This window comes from Ranitomeya imitator, chromosome 5 (assembly GCF_032444005.1).
Source record: "Ranitomeya imitator isolate aRanImi1 chromosome 5, aRanImi1.pri, whole genome shotgun sequence".
Classification (NCBI taxonomy): Eukaryota; Metazoa; Chordata; class Amphibia; order Anura; family Dendrobatidae; genus Ranitomeya; species Ranitomeya imitator.
The window spans coordinates 686,697,607-686,722,539 of NC_091286.1; the positions used below are offsets into that span (position 1 = coordinate 686,697,607).

Sequence of the window (24,933 nt, forward strand, 5' to 3'; positions counted from 1 at the left end):
CACAGAAAAAAGGTGCTGCAAAAAGTGCGACAGGGAGAATGTGCAACGCAGAAAAAATGCTGCAAAAACGGAAACGCATGGAAAGGAATCTATGGAGAAAAAGGATAAAATACAGAAGAAGTGCAACATACTCAAAGTAATCCATAAAATGCAACAGGGAGAATGTGAAAGACAGAAAAAGTGCTGCAAAAAGTGTGACAGGGAGAATGTGGAACACAGAAAAAAAGTGCTGCAAAAAGTGCGACAGGAAGAATGTGCAACACAGAAAAAGTGCTGCAAAAAGTGCGACAGGGAGAATTTGCAACACAGAAAAAATGCTGCAAAAACAGAAACGCATGGAAAGGAATCTATGGAGAAAAAGGGTAAAATACAGAAGAAGTGCAACATACTCAAAGTAATCCATAAAATACAACAGGGAGAATGTGAAAGACAGAAAAAAAGTGCTGCAAAAACTGCGACAGGGGGAATGTGCAACACAGAAAAAAAGTGCTGCAAAAAGTGCGACAGGGGGAATGTGCAACACAGAAAAAGTGCTGCAAAAAGTGTGACAGGGAGAATGTGCAAAACAGAAAAAAATGCTGCAAAAACGGAAACGCATGGAAAGGAATCTATGGAGAAAAAAGGTAAAATACAGAAGAAGTGCAACATACTCAAAGTAATCCATAAAATGCAACAGGGAGAATGTGAAAGACAGAAAAAGTGCTGCAGAAAGTGTGACAGGGAGAATGTGCAACACAGAAAAAGTGCTGCAAAAAGTCCAACGCAGGGAAAGGAATCTATGGAGAAAAAAGGATAAAACACGGAGGAAGTGCAACATATTCAAAGTGCTCCATAAAATACAACAGGGAGAAAGTGCAATGCAGAAAAAGTGCTCCAAAAAAGTGCGACAGGGAGAATGTGCAACACAGAAAAAGTGCTCCAAAAAAGTGCAACGCATGAAATTGCTCAAGAGGTAAAAGTGCAACAAGCAGAAAGTGCTAAAAAGAGAAAATGCTCCATAAAGTGCAACACTGGGAAAGGAATCTATGGAGAAAAAAGGGCAAAACAATGAAGAACTGCAACATATGCAAAGTGCTCCAGAGGTAAAAGTGCAGCAGGGAGAAAATGCTAAAAAGAGAAACTGCTCCATAAAGTGCAACACAAAGAAAGGAATCTATTGAGAAAAAAGAACAAAAGAAGTACAACAGAATGTGCAACAAAGGGAAAGAGCAACAGGTGAAACTGCTCCACAGAGGATTCACTCCATGGAGAAAGCGGAACCCACAGAAAGTGAAAACCACAGTAAGTGCAACATATGCAAAGTGCTCCATAGAGAAAGTGCAGCAGGGGGAATGTGCAGCAAAGGGAAAGTGCAACACTTACAAGTGCTCCATAAAGAATAAGCAACACAGAAACTGCTGCACACCGAAATCATAAAAGCATCTTATGGAGAAAATGCAGCACATGAAAGAGATCCACAGAGAAAACGCAAAACACAGAAACTTCTCCACAAAGACCAACATGTGCAAAGATCTCCATCGAGATCAACAAGTGCAGCACACAGAAGTGCTCCATGGTGAAAGTGCAACATAAAGAAAGGGCCAATATCCATGGAGTTGCACAGCCTACTAATATCAACCTATGTCATACTCTCTGCATTGATTTTGCTGGTTATTAAAAATGGAAGGACCTAACTTTAATAACCAGCTAAGGAAAAGCAAAGAGCTGAGGGGTGACATTAATAGGCTATAAAGGTCAATGGATATTGGCCCCTTCCTAGCCTTAGAGGACTATCCTTCAACTGCCCCAAAATTGGCACATCCATTAGACGTGCCGATTCTGGCGCTTAGCCTCTGCTCTTCCTGATTGCCCTGGGGTTGTGGCCATCATAGTTTTTGGGTTGATGTCAACGGCTTTATGTCAGTGATCGTTCTCAGAATAATGCTCCATAGGTTGCAGGAGAGAATCACTGGACATCATGGGAACCACAATGGATTACATGGGAGCTGCAGGGATCATTGTTTAATAATAAAAGGGTGAACCAGGGAATGTGTGGGGTTACTAGTGGGGGTGTCTGACAGACACCTCTCCATTACTAACCCCCGGGCTTGATGGCAGCTGACATTACACCACTAATATTAACCCCCAAAACTATTACCTCGATTAACACTGCACCAGGGCAATCGTAAAGAGCTGAGGCTAAGCGCCACAGTCAGCACATCTAATGGATGCGCCAATTCTGGTGTTATTAGGCTGGGAAGGGGCCAATATCCATTGACCTTCCCAGCCTATTATTATCAGCCCCCAGCGGTCTGCTTTCTCTTAGCTGGTTATTAAAAATAGGGGGACTCCGCGTCATTTTTTTGGGGTGTTGCCCCATTTTAAATAACGAGCAAAGACAAAGCAAACAGCTGGGGGCTAAAATTAGTAGGCTGGAAATCCCCATAGATATTGGCTCCATTGACTTCTTTTGGCAGTTTATAAACAGAGGTCGGCACCTTATTGGGCATGCGGAGAATATTTTGTTAATCGGATTCTGCGTTTATTCGATTGCAAAGTCGTTCATCTGAAAACTTTTCTCCGACCTTCCAATAATCCAGAATATTTGACAGTCTGGCACTTACTGAGCAGCCCTGTAATAGCTGTTTCCGTGGTTGTGGCTGCAGTCCTCATCTGCATGTCAGAACTTTCCCAGTTATTAATCGCAGCCCATCAGCCGCTGTATAAATGTATATATCAGGAGGACTCGCTACCAGTAAGCACAGGCCCTCTGCCTCCGGCTCTTCCAGTCCCGGCTTGCTCAGCAAAAAGCCAGAAACAAACCTTTTGTCTACCTGAAGCTTTCCAGGTTCTCATCACACCCACAGCGAAGAAGAAGAAGACGAAAAAGAAGACGAAGAAGAAGAATGTTATCAGATAAAGGGACGAAGGCAAGAAATCATCATGTAAAAGTAATTGGCCTGTGCTAAAGTATGCCTGCCACTAGGGGGAGCAGTAATGGGCAATGTGCAAATATAGGAGGAACCATCTGCTCTTAGTTTACTATCAATTATGGATATACAGCACATCGCTATCCTATAATAATGCAACACATCGCTATCCTATAATAATTCAGCACATCTCTATTCTATAATAATGCAGCACATCGCTATCCTATAATAATGCAGCACATCGCTATCCTATAATAATGCAGCATATCGCTATCCTATAATAATGCAGCACAACTCTATCCTATAATAATGCAGCACATGGCTATCCTATAATAATGCAGCACATGGCTATCCTATAATAATGCAGCACATCGCTATCCTATAATAATGCAGCACATCTCTATCCTATAATAATGCAGCACATGGCTATCCTATAATAATGCAGCACATGGCTATCCTATAATAATGCAGCACATCGCTATCCTATAATAATGCAGCACATCTCTATCCTATAATAATGCAGCACATCTCTATCCTATAATAATGCAGCACATGGCTATCCTATAATAATGCAGCACATGGCTATCCTATAATAATGCAGCACATCTCTATCCTATAATAATGCAGCACATGGCTATCCTATAATAATGCAGCATATCGCTATCCTATAATAATGCAGCACATCTCTATCCTATAATAATGCAGCACATGGCTATCCTATAATAATGCAGCACATCGCTATCCTATAATAATGCAGCACATCTCTATCCTATAATAATGCAGCACATCGCTATCCTATAATAATGCACCACATCGCTATCCTATAATAATGCAGCATATCGCTATCCTATAATAATGCAGCACATCTCTATCCTATAATAATGCAGCACATCGCTATCCTATAATAATGCAGCACATCTCTATCCTATAATAATGCAGCACATGGCTATCCTATAATAATGCAGCACATCGCTATCCTATAATAATGCAGCACATCTCTATCCTATAATAATGCAGCACATCTCTATCCTATAATAATGCAGCACATTACTCATAGCGCCACATAGTGCATCCTCATAGGCTGTGCAGGCACAGTGCTCCATATTTAGTGGCAGCATAATTCTTACAATCTCATTACCTGCAGCATCCACTGGGGGACGCAGACGGCATAGACATTTCCAGTGGCATGTAAACGTTTGAGCACCCCTGGTCAAAATTACTGTTATCGTGAAAAGTTGAAGATGAAACAATCTCTAAAAGGCTTAAAGTTACAGATTACACTTTCCCTTTATATTTTAGGCAAATATATATATATATATATATATATATATATATATATATATATATATACTAGATGGAGGCGGTAATGTCATGATGGGGCAGGCATTCGGTGCTGTTGTTGCCTAATGGCATCCTGTGATAATCTGATGACTTTTGCGTCAGGGGACTCATGTGCTTGACGCCTGCGCTTATATGCATTTTGTCCCAGCGATGCTGTTGCTCTTCAAGAGTCTCATTTGCCCGTTGTTGTCTTCGACGTTGTGCCTTTGCTGCTTTCCTTTCATTGTCAATGGCATACTTTTTAGGAGGAGCCATGTTGGCGTTGATATTTGCTTTTTAAAGGGGTTTTCCCACGAACAAAAGTTCATTTTAAAAATTGTCTGTGTCTGACCGTGTACCGAACATACCACATCTCCTGGGCAGGGGAGGAAGCAAAAGACAATACTGACATTACAGCAGGAGATCGCAGAGGATACATTTTGTGAGGTAAAATATTTTTTAAAAACAGTCAGTGAAATATTTTACCTCACAAAATGAATCCTCTGTGATCCCCTGCTGTAATGTCAGTATTGTCTTTTGCTTCCTCCCCTGCCCAGGAGATGCGGTATGCTCCATACACGGTGAGACACAGACAATTTTTAAAATTAACTTTCGTTCGTGGGAAACCCCTTTAATGTGACTGGCTTCCTCTGCCTGTAGACACGTCGCGCATCTGCCGCCGGCATCAGCTAAATTATTCACTGCGCCTGCGCGTAATTCGTGCAGTAAATCAGACGGCCGCCATCTTTGTGCAGACAGATAGTGGCGGTCACATTAAAACTGCGCATGCGCTCCTCTTGTACAAAGATGGCGACAGTCAGTGAATCATTCGGCTGATTCGGCGTGTTCGCGACGTTGTTTCCGCTGGTGGTACCACACAAAAGGCTGTGTGAGTGTGTGAGTGTGAGTGAGATAGTGTGAGTGTGAGTGAGTGTGTGTGAGGTGCGTACAGTGTATAGAGTGTGTGAATGTGTGTGTGTGTGTGTGGTGCTCCGGTGCTCCGCTGGTAGTACCATGCAATAGGTTGGTACCAGCAGCAGTTTCCATTTTGAGACACCCATCACTTGGGTTTCCCAATATGACGGTCAGTGAACTTTCTCCGCTTGGAATTCTGGGATCCGGTGACATCTGGACAGAACAGGAAATTAAATCAATACAAGGCTATTATATAAATAGTAATTTTTTCACGTCTTGTTTGAGGGATTTTCATCCTTTCTTCCTTGGAGAATTCCTCCAGTTCTGTGAGATTCCTGGGGCGTCTTGCATCCTCTGCTATTTTGAGGTCTCGCTACAGATTTACAATGATGTTCAGATCAGGGGACTGTGAGGGCCATTGTAAAACCTTCAGCTTGAGCCTTTTGAGGTTGTCTATTGCGGATTTTGACGTGGGTTTAGGATCATTATCCATGTGTAGCAGCCATCCTTTTCCTCTTCCTCTTTTCACCTTCAGCTTTTTTACAGATGGTGTTATGTTTGCATCAAAGATTTGCTGAAATTTCATTGAATCCATTCTTCCCTCTACCCATGAAATGTTCCCCGTGCCATTTGCTGCAATACAACCCAAAGCATGACTGATCCATCCCCATGCTTACCGGTTGGCGAGATGTTCTTTTCCTGAAATTCTATGCCCTTTATTCTCCACACATACTGTACCTCTGATCATTATGGCTAAAGAGCTCTATTTTAACCTCATTGGTCCATAGAAATTGTTTCCAAAATGCATCAGGCTTGTTTAGATGTTCTTTTGCATACTTCTGACGCTAAATTTTATGGTGAGGACGCAGGAGAGGTTTTCTTTTGATGACTCTTCCATGAACACCATATTTGTGCAGGTGTCTCTGAACAGTAGTACAATGTACCACAACTCCAGAGTTTGCTAAATCTTTCTGAAGGTCTTTTGCAGTCAAGCGGGGATTCTGATTTGCCTCTCTAGCAATCCTACAAGCAGCTCTCATTGAAATTTTGCTTGGTCTTCTAGACCTTATCTTGAACCTCAACTGTTCCTGATAACTTCTGATAACAGAATTCCTGATAACAGAATTCATCATCTTTCCCCCATCTCACGCGACCTCCCCAACGAACCTATCCATTACAGTAAACGGCTGCCCACTCTCCCCAGTCCCACAAGCCCGCTGTCTTGGGGTAATCCTTGACACTGATCTCTCCTTTAAACCACATATCCAAACCCTTTCCACTTCCTGCCGCCTCCATCTCAAAAATATTTCACGGATCCGCACATTCCTAAACCAAAAATCTGCAAAGACCCTAGTCCATGCCCTCATCATCTCCCGCCTTGACTACTGTAACCTCCTGCTCTGTGGCCTCCCATCTAACACTCTTGCACCCCTCCAATCTATTCTAAACTCTGCTGCCCGACTAATCCACCTGTCCCCCCGCTATTCCCCGGCCTCTCCCCTCTGTCAATCCCTGCACTGGCTCCCCATCACCCAGAGACTCCAGTACAAAAACCTAACCATGACATACAAAGCCATCCACAACCTGTCTCCTCCATACATCTGCGACCTTGTCTCCCGGTACTCTCCTGCACGCAACCTCCGATCCTCACAAGATCTCCTTCTCTACTCCCCTATTATCTCCTCTTCCCACAATCGCATACAAGATTTCTCTCGTGCATCCCCCCTACTTTGGAATGCTCTACCACAACATATCAGACTCTCGCCTACCATCGAAACCTTCAAAAAGAACCTGAAGACCCACCTCTTCCGACAAGCCTACAACCTGCAGTAACCACCGATTGACCAAACCGCTGCACGGCCAGCTCTACCCTCACCTACTGTATCCTCACCCATCCCTTGTAGATTGTGAGCCCTCGCGGGCAGGGTCCTCTCTCCTCCTGTACCAGTTGTGACTTGTATTGTTAAAGATTATTGTACTCGTTTTACTATGTATACCCCTCCTCACATGTAAAGCGCCATGGAATAAATGGCGCTATAATAATAAATAATAATAATAATAATAATAATAACTTCTTAATTACATTTGAAACTGAGGAAAGGGCAACTTGAAAATGCTTTGCTATCTTCTTATAGCCTTCTCCTGCTTTGTGGGCCTCCGCTATTTTCATTTTCACAGTGCTCGGCAGCTGCTTAGAAGAACCCACGGCTGCTGTTTTTTGGCAGAAGGTTAGAGGAGGCTGGGATTTTATAAAGCCGGTGAAATTTGCATCGCCTGGCCAATAGAAACAATAATATACATTCTTGCAGTATATAAATGATCCAGGACTGTAGCGCAGTACATTCTGTTTGCCAAAAACTAAATATTCCTTATAAAAAGGACGTTCTGGTGATATTATAATGAGGAGAGTGCGATTATCATGAGGGTTCCAGGCGCTCAGTATTGTGATTAGGCTCAATTATAATGCTCCCCCTACAGTCAGGGAAAGGTACTGCCTGCGCACCCACCTGTAGTGATGACGCCGTTTTTTATCCCATTAGTTTCTTGTATCCAATTGTCCTTGTGCACGATCTGGAAGAAAGAAGAACATACGGTCAGATGTATCTCGTCAGACAGAAGTCGCAGGATTTCCTCGTATTATTGCAGCGATCGTCACCTTGAGATCCCCCTGATCTAGAGAACATAATTCTATGATGTAACCTGCTTTATCTCATATCCTTTGCTTGTTGATCTCTTCTTTGAGAAGAAAAAAAACATCTAGAGAACCTTTATCGGCCTCCATCATGGACGTCACACCCGGTGGGGTCGTGTAGGTTACCAACATTTGGGACAAGGCAAGTATTTGCACCCCCAATCCATGGAGCATAAGCACTTCCCGAGTGCAACCATAGATTCAGTATTAAACCCATTTATACTCAAATACTTTTGTAACTATGCTTAGAAAAAAGCTTAAAAAGCTTTGTGAAGAAACAGCATTGAATCTTAATTAACCAGACGACTATTATTATCCATCACGAGGGACACGGATCTGTCATTCTACAGGACACAACCTAGGGGACATCGGCCCCGGCTGGAAGAATACAGATCTGCTCCATTGACCTTCGCTGAACCCTGGATACGTTTGGAGAAAACCAGGATTGAGACCCGCCGGTCACCTGGCTCCATGGAGATGTTCGGAGAAGCCAGGTTGTGACCCTCGGGTCAACTGGCTTTGTATCTGAATGAACTGCCATCTTCCTAAGCTTGTCGTTGCCTCCTCTCTTGTGTGCTTGCCACATGTGGGGTAGTTGACCCTGGAAACTCTGACGTAACATCTGCCATTATCCCGGCGGGTCAGGGTGAGATTTTGTAATGTGCGCAATGTGCGCCATCTTGGGGTATTTTGCTGGGACTGTTCTATGTGTTATCTGCCTGTTTTGTGGTTCAATAATGCATTGCCACATTGTTTTACCCTGACCCTGCGTTGTCTGAGTAGCATTATGCCCACGTTAAAAGGTAGAGCGGGCGTTTGGCAGGACAATCCCTGGTCCATGCAGTTTTAGCTAGCGGACCCGAGTGCTCGCCGACCCCCTGTGTCTCCACAAGCTTTTTTCAGCTTTTTGCTAAAATCCAACATAAAAGTTAAAAAAAAAAAATCGTTATAAATTTTTATAAATATACACTACTATGCAAAAGTTTTAGGCAGGTGTGGAAACAATGCTGCAAAGTAAGAAGCTTTCAATAACGAAGCGTTAGCAGTTAATTTGTTTCAATTAACAAAATGTAAAGTGAATGAATAAAAGTCTTTTTTTTTTCTGGACTTGGTAGTTTTTGGGGGCAGAAGAGTTACTGTAGAACAGATGGCATGGAGATATGCAGAGCTGGAAGGGTTAATTTCAGTCCACACCATAAAAAAAGAACATAACGAGCCAATATTAGATTAACGTGAAGTAGCCAAAAGGCCATATTGCAGATCCATCCCTTCTCCGCGGCTCCCATGGTCTTAACATGGTACATGTGCATTAACTTACACAAATCCAACATGATAAATCGCTGCTCTTAAATTCATTTTCGAGAAACCCATCCTGCAGGAGCTTGCTCTGGACTTCTGAAGACTCGGCAGCTCCAGGGAACATTTCAGTGTTTTTATTTCCAAGGTGAAAAGGTTCCTGCCAATTTATAGGTGAAGATGTCTGATCAGGGCAGTCTCAGCGATCACTGTAGTGGTAGCGTAATAACTTTGCAGTAGGGGACGCCATGATGAACTGAGGGATTTTTACACCTGATCAAAGCCCAGCAGATGAGATGAGTGTTTTTCACCAGCTACCATGCTCTGCATAGGCAGCAACCAAGATGACAAAACTCAATTGTACCGAGACCTTCGTCATCTGGCTGGCAACACACTGATTTCTGTGCCGGACACCAACTGGATCAATTGACCGTTGAGGTGGGAAAGTGTGACAAAATTGTGCTCTTCTTTAAAATGTGAGGCCTGGGACACCCCCACAAAAACACTGGCCAACTTGTCAATAATTACTTTCCATCTCCATAGGAGACAATTAATTTCTCCAACTTCACCCACTAGGACCACCCACTTTTATGGCAAAAAAAAGCAATGAGAACTGCCGAAACTGTAAAAAAAAAGTTGCACATTTTTATGCAGAACAGACGCGTGACAAAATATTCATCTCTATGTTATTCTATGACAGCTGTCAAAATTATAGTAAATCTGTTGGCTCATGATCGGGTGGTGTAAAAATTGCAAATTTTTGAACAAATATGGGAAATACAAAAATAGAACATTTTTATTGCCATGTATGTGGACAAGCGCCTTCATACATTTCCCCCCCCCAGAGCGTATAAACATCTTCAAATTTTGGTGAAAACGATTTACATGGGAAGAACATGACATGTAGCAAGGAGACCAAACTACTGGATCAAAATAAACATTTCTTATTATGGATGAGGAAAACCATGCAATAATACGTATGGATGAAAATTATTAGGCAGTACCACTGAGGAACATGCTGGTAGAGGCAGGGAGTGACCAAAGCCGGAGGAGAATTGTCCTAGTTTTTGGAGGCCCTAAGAGGAGTAACTTCAGAAAGAAACAGCCATAGATGTTTAGAGATCTGTATAACTACTCGGGGGACTGCTCAAATATTGAGGGGACTGTACAACTACTGAGGAGACTAAACAACTACTGAGGGAAGTCAGTAACTGCTGAGAAGACTGTACAACTACTGAGGAGACTAAACAACTACTGAGGGAACTGAGCAGCTACTAAGGGGTTTGTACATCTACTGAGGGGACAGTTAACTACTGATGGGACTATACCACTACTGAGAAGACTGTACCACTACTGAGGGAACTGGGTAACTACTGAGGGGACTGGTTAACTACTGAGGGGACTGAGCAACTGCTGAGGTGCCTGAATAACTACTGAAGGGACTTTACCACTACTGAGGGGACTGTAGAACTGCTGAGAAGACTGAACAACTACTGGGGGGACTGAACAACTACTGCTGGGACTGATCAACTACTGAGGGGACTGTACAACTACTGAGGGAACTGAGCAACTACTGAAAGGACTGAAGAACTGCTGATGGGACTGTACAACTGCTGAGAAGACTGAACAACTACTGGGGGGACTGAACAACTACTGCTGGGACTGATCAACTACTGAGGGGACTGTACAACTACTGAGGGAACTGAGCAACTACTGAGGGGACTGAAGAACTGCTGATGGGACTGTACAACTATTGAGGAAACTGAACAACTACTGCTGGGACTGATCAACTACTGAGGGGACTGTACAACTACTGAGGGAACTGAGCAACTACTGAAAGGACTGAAGAACTGCTGATGGGACTGTACAACTGCTGAGAAGACTGAACAACTACTGGGGGGACTGAACAACTACTGCTGGGACTGATCAACTACTGAGGGGACTGTACAACTACTGAGGGAACTGAGCAACTACTGAGGGGACTGAAGAACTGCTGATGGGACTGTACAACTACTGAGGAAACTGAACAACTACTGCTGGGACTGATCAACTACTGAGGGGACTGTACAACTACTGAGGGAACTGAGCAACTACTGAGGGGACTGAAGAACTGCTGATGGGACTGTACAACTACTGAGGAGACTGAACAACTACTGCTGGGACTGATCAACTACTGAAGGGACTGTACAACTACTGAGGGAACTGAGCAACTACTGAGGGGACTGAAGAACTGCTGATGGGACTGTACAACTACTGAGGAAACTGAACAACTGCTGGGACTGATCAACTACTGAGGGGACTGTACAACTACTGAGGGAACTGAGCAACTACTGAAAGGACTGAAGAACTGCTGATGGGACTGTACAACTGCTGAGAAGACTGAACAACTACTGGGGGGACTGAACAACTACTGCTGGGACTGATCAACTACTGAGGGGACTGTACAACTACTGAGGGAACTGAGCAACTACTGAGGGGACTGAAGAACTGCTGATGGGACTGTACAACTGCTGAGAAGACTGAACAACTACTGGGGGGACTGAACAACTACTGCTGGGACTGATCAACTACTGAGGGGACTGTACAACTACTGAGGGAACTGAGCAACTACTGAGGGGACTGAAGAACTGCTGATGGGACTGTACAACTACTGAGGAAACTGAACAACTACTGCTGGGACTGATCAACTACTGAGGGGACTGTACAACTACTGAGGAAACTGAGCAACTACTGAGGGGACTGAAGAACTGCTGATGGGACTGTACAACTACTGAGGAGACTGAACAACTACTGCTGGGACTGATCAACTACTGAAGGGACTGTACAACTACTGAGGGAACTGAGCAACTACTGAGGGGACTGAAGAACTGCTGATGGGACTGTACAACTACTGAGGAGACTGAACAACTACTGCTGGGACTGATCAACTACTGAAGGGACTGTACAACTACTGAGGGAACTGAGCAACTACTGAGGGGACTGAACAACTGCTGATGGGACTGTACAACTGCTGAGAAGACTGAACAACTACTGCTGGGACTGACCAACTACTGAGGGGACTGATCAACTACTGAGGGGACTGTGCAACTTCTGAGGGAACTGATCAACTACGAGAGGACTGTACAACTACTGAGAGGATTATACATTTACTGAAGGGATTGTATGACTGAGAGGAGCGTACAAATACTGAGGTAACTGTACAACTAAAGGGAATGCTAAACTATTGTCGGCACAAATAAAGAATAATGAGAATAATGCTAAACTACTTATTGGATTTGTCAACTTCAGATGAGACGTCTAAACTAATGTGACAACAACTAAACTACTGAGAGCACTCATGAGTAACGGAGAGGACTGTACAACTACTGAGAGGTCTGTACAACTACTAGGGACTGAACAACTACTGAGAGGACCGAACAACTACTGCTAGGACTAAACAATTACTGAGGGGATTATACAACTACTAGGGACTGTACAACTACTGAGGGGACTGTACAACTACTGCTAGGACTGATCAATTACTGAGGGGACTATACAACTACTAGGGACTGAACAATTACTGAAGGGACTGTACAACTACTGAGGGGAATGTTAGACCACTGTGGGCCCAAATTTATTAGTGAAGGTAATGCTATACTCCTCAGTGGCCTGCTCAACTACTGAGGAAACACCTAAACTGTGGTGACAATGAAACTACTAAGGAGACTGTTCAATCACAGAGGGGATCGCTCAACCACTGAGAAGACTGCCCCATTACTGTGACTGACAGCTATCTCTGTATGCAAACGTATGCAATGAAAGCTGTCAATCACTGAAAGGACCGCCCACTGGATGGAAAATCCCAGAAAGAGCAGAAGTTTAAATGATGAAAACACAAGTGATACTGAATGTTTTCTCATAAATCTTTGCATCAATCTTCTCTGCTCCTGCCGCTCTATCACATGGTGCCTGCAGATTGGGCGGCATTATTATGGTGGCCGGCTCCCTTTAAGCCGGTCTATGCATAGTGACCTCCCGATATCCCTCCTCACAGTGCCAGATATTGCAGATAGACGACCATAACGATGGCCATGCCGACACTCGCCAGCGCTCGTCACTCGCCAGCGCTCGTCACTCGCCAGCGCTCGTCACTCGCCAGCGCTCGTCACTCGCCAGCGCTCGTCACTTACCACTTTCTTCAGCTCAGATTTCGGCCTTTCCTGTTGATTCTTGATGAAATTTACCTCTCTACTCCTAAATATGGGAAATAAAAAAAATGAGAAATGTTATATCAAAACATTTTCAACCTCTGATATTAAAAATTATGGATAAGCAAATGTCTTACGATAACACCAGCATTCTGAAGAAGATGAGCTGCAGTTTAAAGCATGGAAGCAACAGACTACAATGGAAGCAGATGTTAGGATCAGGTATCAAGCATTTCAGTGTCCGTGGTCTTACATATTGGAAAAAACAATACGAATGTATAATGGGTTCTTATTTGACTCATGCTCCAATGCTTTGCCAATCTTCCATACTTTACACTGCAGCTTTGGTTGCTCTGTAGAATAAAATGCCTATATAGAAGAATACAGCACTCACTGCCTGGAGGGAAATGCACACAGACAGCGACCTCTCCTGGAAGTGTGTGAGACGGGTCACGGTCCGCGAGGTAAAACGGCAACTACAAAAAATTCTCCATAGTGGAAACATCTGCATTGATACAAAGCTCCAAATATCCAGCACAGACATATATAAAACAGCAATGCCAATACTGGAGTAAACTTATTATATACTGTTAAATACTGAAGGCAAACATGAGACACATCACATTTACAAAGCTATGAATAGACTAATATGGCTGCGGTGCATCATATTGCACTCCAGAGCTGCCCACATGTAACATGCTGTGTTATACTTCAGAGCTGCACTCACTATTCTGCTGGTGCAGTCACTGTGTACATACATTACATTACTGATCCTGAGTTACCTCCTGTATTATACCCCAGAGCTGCACTCACTATTCTGCTGGTGCAGTCACTGTGTACATACATTACATTACTGATCCTGAGTTACATTATGTATTATACTCCAGAGCTGCACTCACTATTCTGCTGGTGCAGTCACTGTCTACATACATTACATTACTGATCCTGAGTTACATCCTGTATTATACTTCAGAGCTGCACTCACTATTCTGCTGGTGTAGTCACTGTATACATACATTGCATTACTGATCCTGAGTTACATCCTGTATTATACTCCAGAGCTGCACTCGCTATTCTGCTGGTGCAGTCACTGTGTACATACATTACATTACTGATCCTGAGTTACCTCCTGTATTATACCCCAGAGCTGCACTCACTATTCTGCTGGTGCAGTCACTGTGTACATACATTACACTACTGATCTGTTATGATCTGGTGGTTTAAGAGCAACATGGGGCGAGCTCTGAAGGAAGTGGTACCTGTACTGACCGCAGTCCCTAAGCTCAACACAATACTAGAAGTAGCCGTGGGATGCTCCTAACTCTCACTAGGCACCTCGTCACAGCCTGAGAACTAACTACCCCTAAAGATAGAAACAGGAAAACTATCTTGCCTCAGAGAAAATCCCCAAAGGATAGATAGCCCCCACAAGTAATGACTGTGAGTGGAGAGGGAAAAGACATACACAGAATGAAACCAGGATGAGCACAGGAGGCCAGTCTAGCTAGATAGATAGGACAGGATGGAATACTGTGCGGTCAGTATAAAACACAACAAAAAATCCACCCAGAGTTTACAAAAATCTCCACACCTGACTAAAGGTGTGGAGGGTAAATCTGCTTCCCAGAGCTTCCAGCTACACAGAATTAATTCATACTGACAAGCTGGACAAACATAGAAAGCACAGAACGGATAAGTCCACAACCTGTGGACAGAAAAGAGCAAGCAAGGACTTAGCTTTGCTGAACTGGTCAGGATAACAGGGAAATCCAAAGAGATGTGAATCCAACCAGGAACAATTTACAAGTGGCACTGGCTGAAGAGAGAGCCAGGCATAAATAGCCGAGCAGAAAGACAATCAGTGGAAGCAGCTGCAGACTGCTAAATCCAAGGAGCAGCCATACCACTTAAAACCACCGGAGGGAGCCCAAGAGCAGAACTCACAAAAGTGCCACTTACAACCACCGGAGGGAGCCCAAGAGCGGAATTCACAACCCTGATCCTGAGTTACATCCTGTAGATCTTTTATTATAAAAATGAAAAACATAACAATAATAATAGCAGAAAACATAACAAAAATATTAGCCAGAAAATAAACAGTATACTGAACACTGGTCCAGCCGCTCATTCTCTCCTCTCACACATATTATACAGTATATACAGAATAACTACTTTGACCTTCTGGTCCGGTCACCAAACAAAAATAATAATAACAAATAAAATAAACAATGGCAAACAAAAACTATATACATGAACTTTTTTTTTTTTAAATAAAATAACTACAAATATATACAATACTAAGCTATCCTTCATTCCCAACCCCCCGCACTGACCTGAGAGCTGGTCCTGCGTCTCATGCCTCAGTCCATGTCCAACGTCCATAGGCCAGATCAGGCAGTGACAGTTTTCCCCCAAACAACCCAGTGTCCCATAGTCCCACAAGATAATCCCACCTCCCCCCTTTTCCCACACCCAACCTAACAGCTACACCCAAATCTATATCCCTATATACAATATATACATTATATACAGCAGCACACACCACAATAATTACAAATCACGAAGCCCAAGTTCGGCGCCTGCAGCCCTACATCACTGTATAATGATCAAACAAAACAAAAATCTACAGTGTCAGCAGCAGCCCACCACCAGGAAAGGAGATGACCAGACTAGGGCACACTAAAAGAAAAACCCCTCCAGAGGAGAGCGGCCCTCCGTGCGCCCAGTCTCCCATACTCCAGAGAGCGCACCTTCACCAGGTCACCAAGTATGGTCCTAAACACATCTTCCACTGGGAGGATTTTTCGTTGCGTCGATGCTAAGCACCGTGCGTTCCACGTGTGATACCTAACCACTGCGCTAACTAGAAATAAGGTGCAGCGGTCCCGACCACCAAGGTCTCCGAATGCTCCATAGGCCCATTCCGCATAGGAGAGAGTGCGGCCAGCCGAGACCAGCCAATGAAGGCGCCCACCCTGTTGTACACCTCTGTGTTGAAGGGACAATGAAGCAGGAAGTGGTCCATGCTTTCCAGCAAGGTACCACAATGCTCCCGAGGACAACTCCTGTCCTCAGAGCTCCTACACTTCAGATTGTCCCTCACACACAGTTTCCCATGGAAGCAGCGCCAAGCCAAGTCCCAAAACTTCGAGGGGATCCTGATAGAATTCAAAAGATGCAAACCCACCCCAAGATCCCGACTTGGGCAGTCCCTGAGCGCCAGAGGCCTCTGGAAATGGGTCAACAGAACCCTATTGTCAAGGAGTTTCCTTGGCAGAGTCCTGATCTCCCACATTCCCAGACCCCACCGACGTATTACCTTCAGAACCAAGGTAGCGTAAGCCGGAAGATGTCCATGCGGTGTGCGAAGATCCTTCACTTGCCCTCCTGTCTCCCATTCCTGGAAGAAAGGCTGAAACCATCCCCTACAGGAGAATACCCACGGAGGAGCCCTCTCTTTCCAGAGGTTTGCGATATTGATCTTAATGAAGGTATCCACAAGGAATACCACAGGGTTGACCATACCCAACCCTCCTAGTCTCCTCGTACGGTAAGTAACCTCCCTCTTGACCAGGTTCAGTCTATTCCCCCATAACAGTTGGAAGAACAAACTGTAGACCCGAGTCCAGAGAGATTCCGGCAAGATGCATACACTGCCCAGATAAATCAGTAAAGGGAGCAGGTAAGTTTTGATCAGGTTTACCCTTTCCCTTAGGGTCAAAGACCAACCCTTCCATTGGTTCACCTTCTGAGTGGCGATCTCTAGCCTGCTGTCCCAATTTTGTTTGGGGTAATCCCCCTGGCCAAATTCGATGCCAAGGACTTTTGCAGAGACTTTGGGTCCTGGAAAGGTGTCCGGGAGATCAAAACCAGGATCTCCTCCTCCCAGCCAGAGACTCTCACACTTATCCCGGTTGATCTTGGACCCGGATGCCTCCGAGTAGCGATCTACCTATGACATCAGCCACCCTGCCTCCTCATGAGAGGAAACAAACACAGTGACATCATCGGCATACGCCACCACCCTCAGAGTGGCCTCCGGTGCCGCCCGGTCCATCCCGATCCCGGCCAACGGTCCACGCTCCACCCTCCTAAGAAGAGGGTCAATCGCAAACACGTACAGCAGCGGGCTCAAGGAACAACCCTGGCGAACACCGGACCCAACCTCAAAAGAGCTGCCAATCCAACCATTCACAAGCGGGAAACTCTCTGCCCCACTGTACAAGGTCTTAAGCCAATCAACAAACCCCCCGGGCAGGCCATATCTCAGAAGGACGGACCAGAGGTACTCATGATTAACCCGATCAAACGCTTTTGCCTGGTCCAGTGACAGCATGTACCCCTTCCAGTGACCAGCCCTACCCTGCTCCACTGCCTCTCGGACACTGAGCACAGCACTAAATGTGCTGCGGCCTGGAACAGAGCAATGCTGGGCCCCCGAAAGGAGTCGGGGTGCAAATTTCACCAGCCGATTAAACAGCACCTTTGCCAGAACCTTCCTGTCTGCATTGAGAAGCGCTATGGGACGCCAGTTCCCAATGCAAGACGGGTCCTTACCCTTTGACAAGATGATCAGAGCAGACCTCCTCATTGACTTCGGCAGAGTGCCCGAGGAAAGACTCTCATTGAATACCTCAGTCAAGAGGGGAACCAAAACGTCCTTAAAGGTCTTATAGAATTCAGATGTTAAGCCATCTGGACCAGGCGATTTTTGGGGGGCAAGCCCTTCAATCGCCAACTGAACTTCCTCTTCCCTGATCATTTCTGTCAAAACGTCAAGAGAGGGGTCTACCCCTGGTTCGGGGACAGCTTCAGCCAGGAAAGCCGACATCTCATCCCAATCAAGATCCCTCTTCCCCAAGAGGTGCGAGTAGAAGGATCTGACAACCTCCAGGATCCCTGATCTGGATCGTCTCAGGGACCCCGCAGTGTCGACCAGTCCTGTAACCACTTTACTATTCACTGACATCCTGCAGTTTCTGTAAGGGTCGGGCGAGCGGTACTTCCCGTAATCCCTCTCAAAAACCAAAGATGCGTGTCTATCGTACTGACACCTCATAAGCAAAGATTTCACTCTGGAAATCTCCTCGCGGCTACCTCCAGTTGAGACAAGATGCTCGAGTTTCCTCCTCAGACCCTGATACAGACGGTACCTGTTCAGACTCCTGAGGCTCGAGAGCTGGCGGAAGAATCTCGCCACCCTTTCCTTAAACATCTCCCACCACTCTGACTTACTACTACAAAGATCCAGTAATGGTACCTGGCTCTGAAGAAATTCCTCAAAGGACTGTCTTATCTCCGCTTCTTCCAAGAGAGACGAATTGAGCCTCCAAAAGCCTCTTCCCATCCGGAGGGTCTCTGTAACATTCAGAGAAAACAAAATTAAACAGTGGTCGGAGAACTCCACCTCAACAACAGATACTGCTGAAGAGACAGCTTCCTCCTTTAAATAAAACCTATCTATTCTGGACCTACAGTTACCTCTATGATAGGTGAACCCCTCGTGGCCTGGGGTGTGCCGAATGTGGACATCCACCAGGCGAGCCTCACTAGCTATACTATTAAGGGCGACGCTATCATAAGTCAGCTTGTCTCTGGAACCTCCTCTATCTCGGGGCCTCGTGACAGCATTGAAGTCCCCTCCAAAGACAACCTGCCGACTTGTAAAAAGGTAGGGCTTGATCCTCATAAAGAGACACTTCCGGTCCCACTTAGATTGGGGACCATAAATGTTGATGAGCCGGAGCTCTTGTCCCTTCATGAGGACATCTAAGATCAGGCACCTCCCCATTTCTAACTCAATAACCCGTCGGCATTCCACCGGTGCGGTAAAAAGGACCGCCACTCCGCTATACGGCTCGGCCGCAAGAGACCAATAGGAGGACCCGAGTCTCCACTCCCTCTTAGCTTTAAACACATCTGCCATGTTTGGCAGCCTGGTCTCTTGCAAAAAGAAAATGTCAGCTTCAACCCGGCTGAGAAAATCAAAGGCCGCAAATCTAGCTGTATTTGACTTTATGCTGGCGACATTAATGGACGCCAGCGTCAACGGAGTGGGTACCGCCATCACTGGTGATTGAGTTAGATGGCTTTCTTTTTCCCACTCCCCTTATCCTCTGCCTCAGAGGAGGAATCCTTCCCCCTCTTTAATGACAATGAGGTATCCATACCCACGTGTTTTTTATTTTTTTCGTCCTCGTCTCCGGACTCTGGGCCAGTCCCTCCTTCCAAGGATCTTACATTCCCAGAAGGAGGAGACTCGGCGTCCCCTGTGAGCCCCGCCGAAGCCAGAACCTCACCCTCAGCTTCCTCCTCAGAGGAAGAGATGTTTTCAAGGGCTTGGAACCGGTTAGAAAGACCAACCAGAGGGGAGTCGGTTTTTCCTTCCTTAGGTACCTTGGTCAGAGCGGGAGAAGATGTTTTATCTCCCTTCTTTCTCTTCTTTTTGGTGCCGAGCTTACGCTTGTCCTCTAGCCACTGCCTATTATCCTCATCCATACTTTCAGAATGGGAGGACTCTGAGGCAGTGGCACTTTCCTCCCTGTGGATCCTCCTGACCTCCTCATCCAACTCATCATCCCTCGGGGCCTCAGCAGCAAGACTGGCATCCAGGACAGGGGCCGCCCCAGTAGTACGAGGCTCGCCCAGCTCCCTATCCTGTCTGCGCTTGTCTAGACGCCTTAGCTGTGCAGGCGTCTTTTTATTGCTTTTCTTCCTTGGCCCCTCAGCTCCCTCACCCCTGCTAGTCCCTTCCCCAGCAGAATCAGCCTCACGGCTTTCTCCCACCGGGGTCACGACTGCATTAGCGAAGGAGCGAGGACAACGGCTGAATGGGTGACCTAACTCGCCACACAGGTGACACCTAATCTCCACACAAGATGCAGCAAGATGGCCGATATCCCCACACAATGCACACTTCTGCACAGTGCAGTTTGCGCTGAAGTGTGTGGGGTCGCCGCACTTGTGACAGAGCTTCGGTTGCCCCTGGTAGAAGACCAGGATACGATCCCTACCCAGGAAGGCAGATGATGGTATGTGGGCAACCGTACCACCTGAACGCTTAAGTTTTACCATAAACGTCCAGGCCCCTGACCAGATACCAAACTCGTCACGGTTTTTCTTTGGCATTTCTACCACCTCTCCATACCGGCCAAGCCACGTCATGATGTCATAACAAGAAAGTGACTCGTTACAAGTCATCACGGTCACTTTCTTGACTTGGTTTTGGCGAGACACCACCTGAACGGCAAAGTCTCGCCAGCCGGGCTCATTTTTTGTCAACTCATAGTTCGACCAGAAGAGCTCAAGCCCCTCCGGCCGAACAAAGCTGACATCAAAATTAGGTGTTGTAAGACTCATGCTGGTGTGGTAGATGGAGGCAGGTATATCTCGCCCAGGTGTTTGTCCTATGTGAATTAGGCCACTCAGTATCTTCAGGGTGCTAATGGGTTAATGATTGCAGGAATAAAAGATGACCAGCTGGGTGTTTCCAGTGTCTGCCTGGGGCACACAGATTGCCTGCCTGTGTGAGACAAACGTGAGTGAAGAGCTCTGCTCAAGATCTGTATGATGTTAGCTGGGTGGGAGAAGCCCCCCCAGTTGTTGAGATAGCAACGTATTTGTTTAGTTAGTGCCGGACAGGCTAGGGTTTATTTTTATGTTTTGTTTTTTTGTGTTGCTTTCACGTTAATAAATCTGACCTGAGGTCAGCCTGCTCAGAAACCTGCTGTACGCCTCAGATTCAATGCACAAACCACGTGTCCTTTGACCCCAGCAAAGGCGATCCCAGAGTGTTTTGTCACATTGTGGTGGAGAACGCGGGCATACCGTGGCACAGGCGACAGCATGGAAGACGTGGTGAAAGCCTTAGTACAGTCCACTGCCGTACAGCAGCAGGCCACTGCCGCACAGCACGAAGCTAATCGCTTGATGGCCGCACAGCTGAAGGAGTTACTGGACATGACGGTTGCAGACCGCCAACTTCTCCAACAGGTGGCGCAGCGCCTGGTGAGCATGCCTGACGCTGACCCGGAAGCAGAGTCCAGAAGGATCCATGTGAGTCGATACTGGCAAAAGCTGACTGCAGAAGATGACGTCGAGGCATATCTGACAACTTTTGAGCGGACGGCATTGAGAGAGAAGTGGCCGAAGGCACGATGGGCCGATTTGATTGCCCCGTTTCTCTCCGGCGAGGCCCAAAAAGCTTACCATGATTTGGACCCGGAGGTCGCTCAGGACTTTGAGAAGCTGAAAGCTGAGATCCTGGCCCGGCTGGGTGTGACGACGGCTGTCCGTGCACAGAGGGTACATCAGTGGACATACCAGCAAGATAAACCAGCGCGGTCTCAGATGTTCGACCTGATCTACTTGACAAAGAAATGGCTGCAACCCGAGGTACTGACAATACCCGAAATAATCCAGCGGGTTGTCCTGGACAAGTACCTGAGAGTACTACCCCCAGCGCTGAAAAGGTGGGTAAGCCAAGGAAATCCCACGACAGCGGATCAACTTGTGGAGTTGGTCGAGCGTTATTCCGTGGCAGAAGGACTTCCCGACGACACCGCCAAACCCCGGACTGTGCCTCCTCCTCGTGGAACCGGTAAGACTGTTCCAGGGACCACGGGTGAAGGAAAATCGCTTAAAACTGTGGGGGAGGAGTCCGGGACTGCTCGCACTCCGAGACCAAGAGTATTGGACGGTGGTCTCAGTAGGGGACCTGTTAGGTGTTTCCGCTGCCATGAGAAGGGTCATGTTTCTGCGAACTGTCCTGTTACCGCTGAACCCATGCAGTGCGACGTTATAGACTCTAGAAAACGCATGTCTTTGGTTACACAGCTAGTGAGTGTGAATGCGGGTCAAAATGATACAGTGAAACACCTGTGTGAATTATCTGTTGATGGGAAAAATGTTGTGGCATTACTAGACTCTGGAAGTGTGGTGACTCTGGTGAAAGCTAGTCTGGTGGCACTTCCGTCTGGTCCGTCTGACAAGTTTTCTGTGACGTGTGTGCATGGTGACACCCGCTCGTACTTAACAGCGGTCATATGGATTTCTACTCCCTATGGGTCAGTGCAGCACAAAGTGGGACTCGTCCCCGCATTGTTACAGGATGTAATCCTGGGCAGGGATTTTCCCTATTTCTGGCAGTTGTGGGAGAATCAGTTGCTCCTTCACGGTAGCTGTACCCGTGAATCTTCTCCCATGCCATCTGGAGGTTCCGAGTCCCTAGAGGAGACCCCACAGGAAGATGTTGCTGGGGAGGTTAGTGAATCTAACCTTCAGTACCCCTTCTCCGTCATGGCGGGGGAAACAGAGGAAACTGAGGAACCTCAGCGAGAGGCGGAGGCAGACAGCCATCCGGCACCCTGCCTGCCAGATTTGGGAGTCCAGGTGGATGACTTCCACAGCGAGCAAATGAAAGATCCTACCCTGACTCCGGCTAGGAAAAATGTAAAAATGATAGATGGGGTACCCGTAGAACCTGACACTAGGCTAGCGTACCCGTATATGGTTCTTGAAAATGATTTGCTCTACCAGGTAGAAAAAAAAGGGGAAGACACAGTGCAATGGTTAGTGGTACCCAAACCTTATCGGCGGAAGGTACTGGATTTGGCCCACGGACATATAATGGGGGGACATCTGGGGGTACAGAAAACCACGGAAAGGATATTGCATTGTTTTGTGTGGCCTGGAATACATTATGATGTGCGTAACTATTGTGAGTCCTGTCCAGAGTGCCAACTCGCGGCCCCTAAATCTCGGTTCCGTAGCCCTTTGGTACCCCTTCCTATCATTGGGGTCCCTTTTGAGAGAGTTGGGATGGATTTGGTTGGGCCCCTTCCCCGATCCGCACGTGGGCACCAACATATCCTCGTCATCGTGGACTATGCCACTCGTTACCCGGAAGCCGTCCCTTTGCGTAACACAGCTACCAAGACGATCGCCAAGGAATTGGTACAAGTGTTTAGTCGGGTGGGAATTCCAAAACAGATACTCACCGACCAAGGGACTCCCTTTATGTCGAGGGTAATGAAGGAGCTCTGCAGGCTCTTACAAATAGACCCGTTGCGTACGTCTGTCTATCACCCTCAAACAGATGGCCTGGTTGAGCGCTTCAACAAAACCTTAAAACAGATGCTCCGGAAGGCGATAGACAAAGATGGGAAGAACTGGGATTACTTGTTACCCTATTTGCTGTTTGCCATTAGGGAAGTTCCCCAGTCTTCCACAGGATTTTCGCCTTTCGAACTGTTGTACGCCCGTCGTCCCCGGGGACTGCTGGACGTCGCAAAAGAAACCTGGGAAGGTCAAGTCACTCCCTTTAAAACGGTGATCGACCATGTAACACAAATGCAGGATCGTATTGCCGCTGTCATGCCCATTGTTAGGGACCATATGTTACAGGCCCAGGGAGCCCAGAGGCAAAGTTATGATAGAGGCGCTAAGGTCCGTACATTTGCACCCGGCGATAGGGTGTTGGTCCTAATCCCTACGGTGGATAGTAAATTCCTGGCGAAATGGCAGGGCCCATTTGAGGTCCGAGAAAGAGTTGGTGAAGTGAACTATAAAGTGTACCAGCCGGGTAAGAGAAAACCGGAACAGATTTATCATGTGAATCTGATAAAATCCTGGAAAGACCGCTCTGCCCTAACGGCGGATCTGCCCCGTCCGGTTTGTTCACCTACTGTACCAGAGGTGCAGGTTGCTGAGACTCTCTCAGAACGACAAAAATCTGAGGTTAAGCAATTTTTGTTACAGAACCGACAGTTTTTCTCCGAAAAACCTGGCCGGACGAAGTTGGTGAAACATGAGATTGTCACAGAGCCTGGCGTCACTGTTCATGTGAAGCCCTACCGGATTCCGGAAGCCCGCCGTGAAGCCGTCTCCCGGGAAGTGATGGCAATGTTGGACTTAGGAGTCATTGAGGAGTCACACAGCGCCTGGTCCAGTCCAATTGTGTTGATACCTAAACCGGATGGCTCCATCCGGTTTTGTAATGACTTTAGGAAACTGAATGCAGTTTCTAAATTTGATGCGTACCCTATGCCCCGGGTCGATGAGTTGATCGACCGGCTTGGTAAAGCCCGATACATTACGACCCTGGATTTAACAAAGGGGTACTGGCAGATTCCTCTGGCCGAGGCGGCCAGAGAGAAGACGGCATTTGCTACACCGGAAGGTCTGTTCCAGTATGTCTATATGCCGTTTGGACTTCACGGAGCTCCCGCAACGTTCCAGAGATTGATGGATCGAGTCTTGAGGCCTCACAGACAGTACGCTTCTGCCTACCTGGATGACATCGTAATTTACAGCATGGACTGGGAAACTCATCTCCAGAAGGTACAAGCCGTGATTGATGACCTGCGAGATGCAGGTTTAACGGCAAACCCCAAGAAATGCCACATCGGGCTTGAAGAAGCCCGATACTTGGGCTACGTGATTGGCCGAGGAGTGGTTAAACCCCAGATCGACAAAATACAGGCAATTCAGGGCTGGCCACAACCAGTGAACAAGAAACAAGTGCAGGCTTTCCTGGGGATTGCCGGCTATTATCGCCGGTTCATACCCAATTTTGCAGCCATGGCTACTCCCTTGACGGATCTTACCAAGAGGA

The 24,933-nt window shown here is 46.5% G+C and overlaps 1 protein-coding gene across 3 annotated transcripts in view; it reads right to left on the minus strand.

Annotated features, from left to right (window-relative positions):
* LOC138638809 (muscle M-line assembly protein unc-89-like) overlaps positions 1-24,933 on the minus strand; it is a 108,818-nt gene that overhangs the window by 26,475 nt on the left and 57,410 nt on the right. For 2 of the 3 annotated variants that reach the window (XM_069728416.1, XM_069728415.1), the window contains exons 3-4: positions 13,302-13,365; positions 7,652-7,715 (exon numbers count right to left, since the gene is read on the minus strand). In XM_069728416.1, coding sequence (XP_069584517.1) covers positions 7,652-7,715; positions 13,302-13,365 — 128 coding nt within the window. Of the gene's footprint in view, positions 1-7,651; positions 7,716-13,301; positions 13,366-18,579; positions 22,585-24,933 lie in introns of those variants that run through there. The other variant, XR_011312552.1, reaches the window with a different exon arrangement.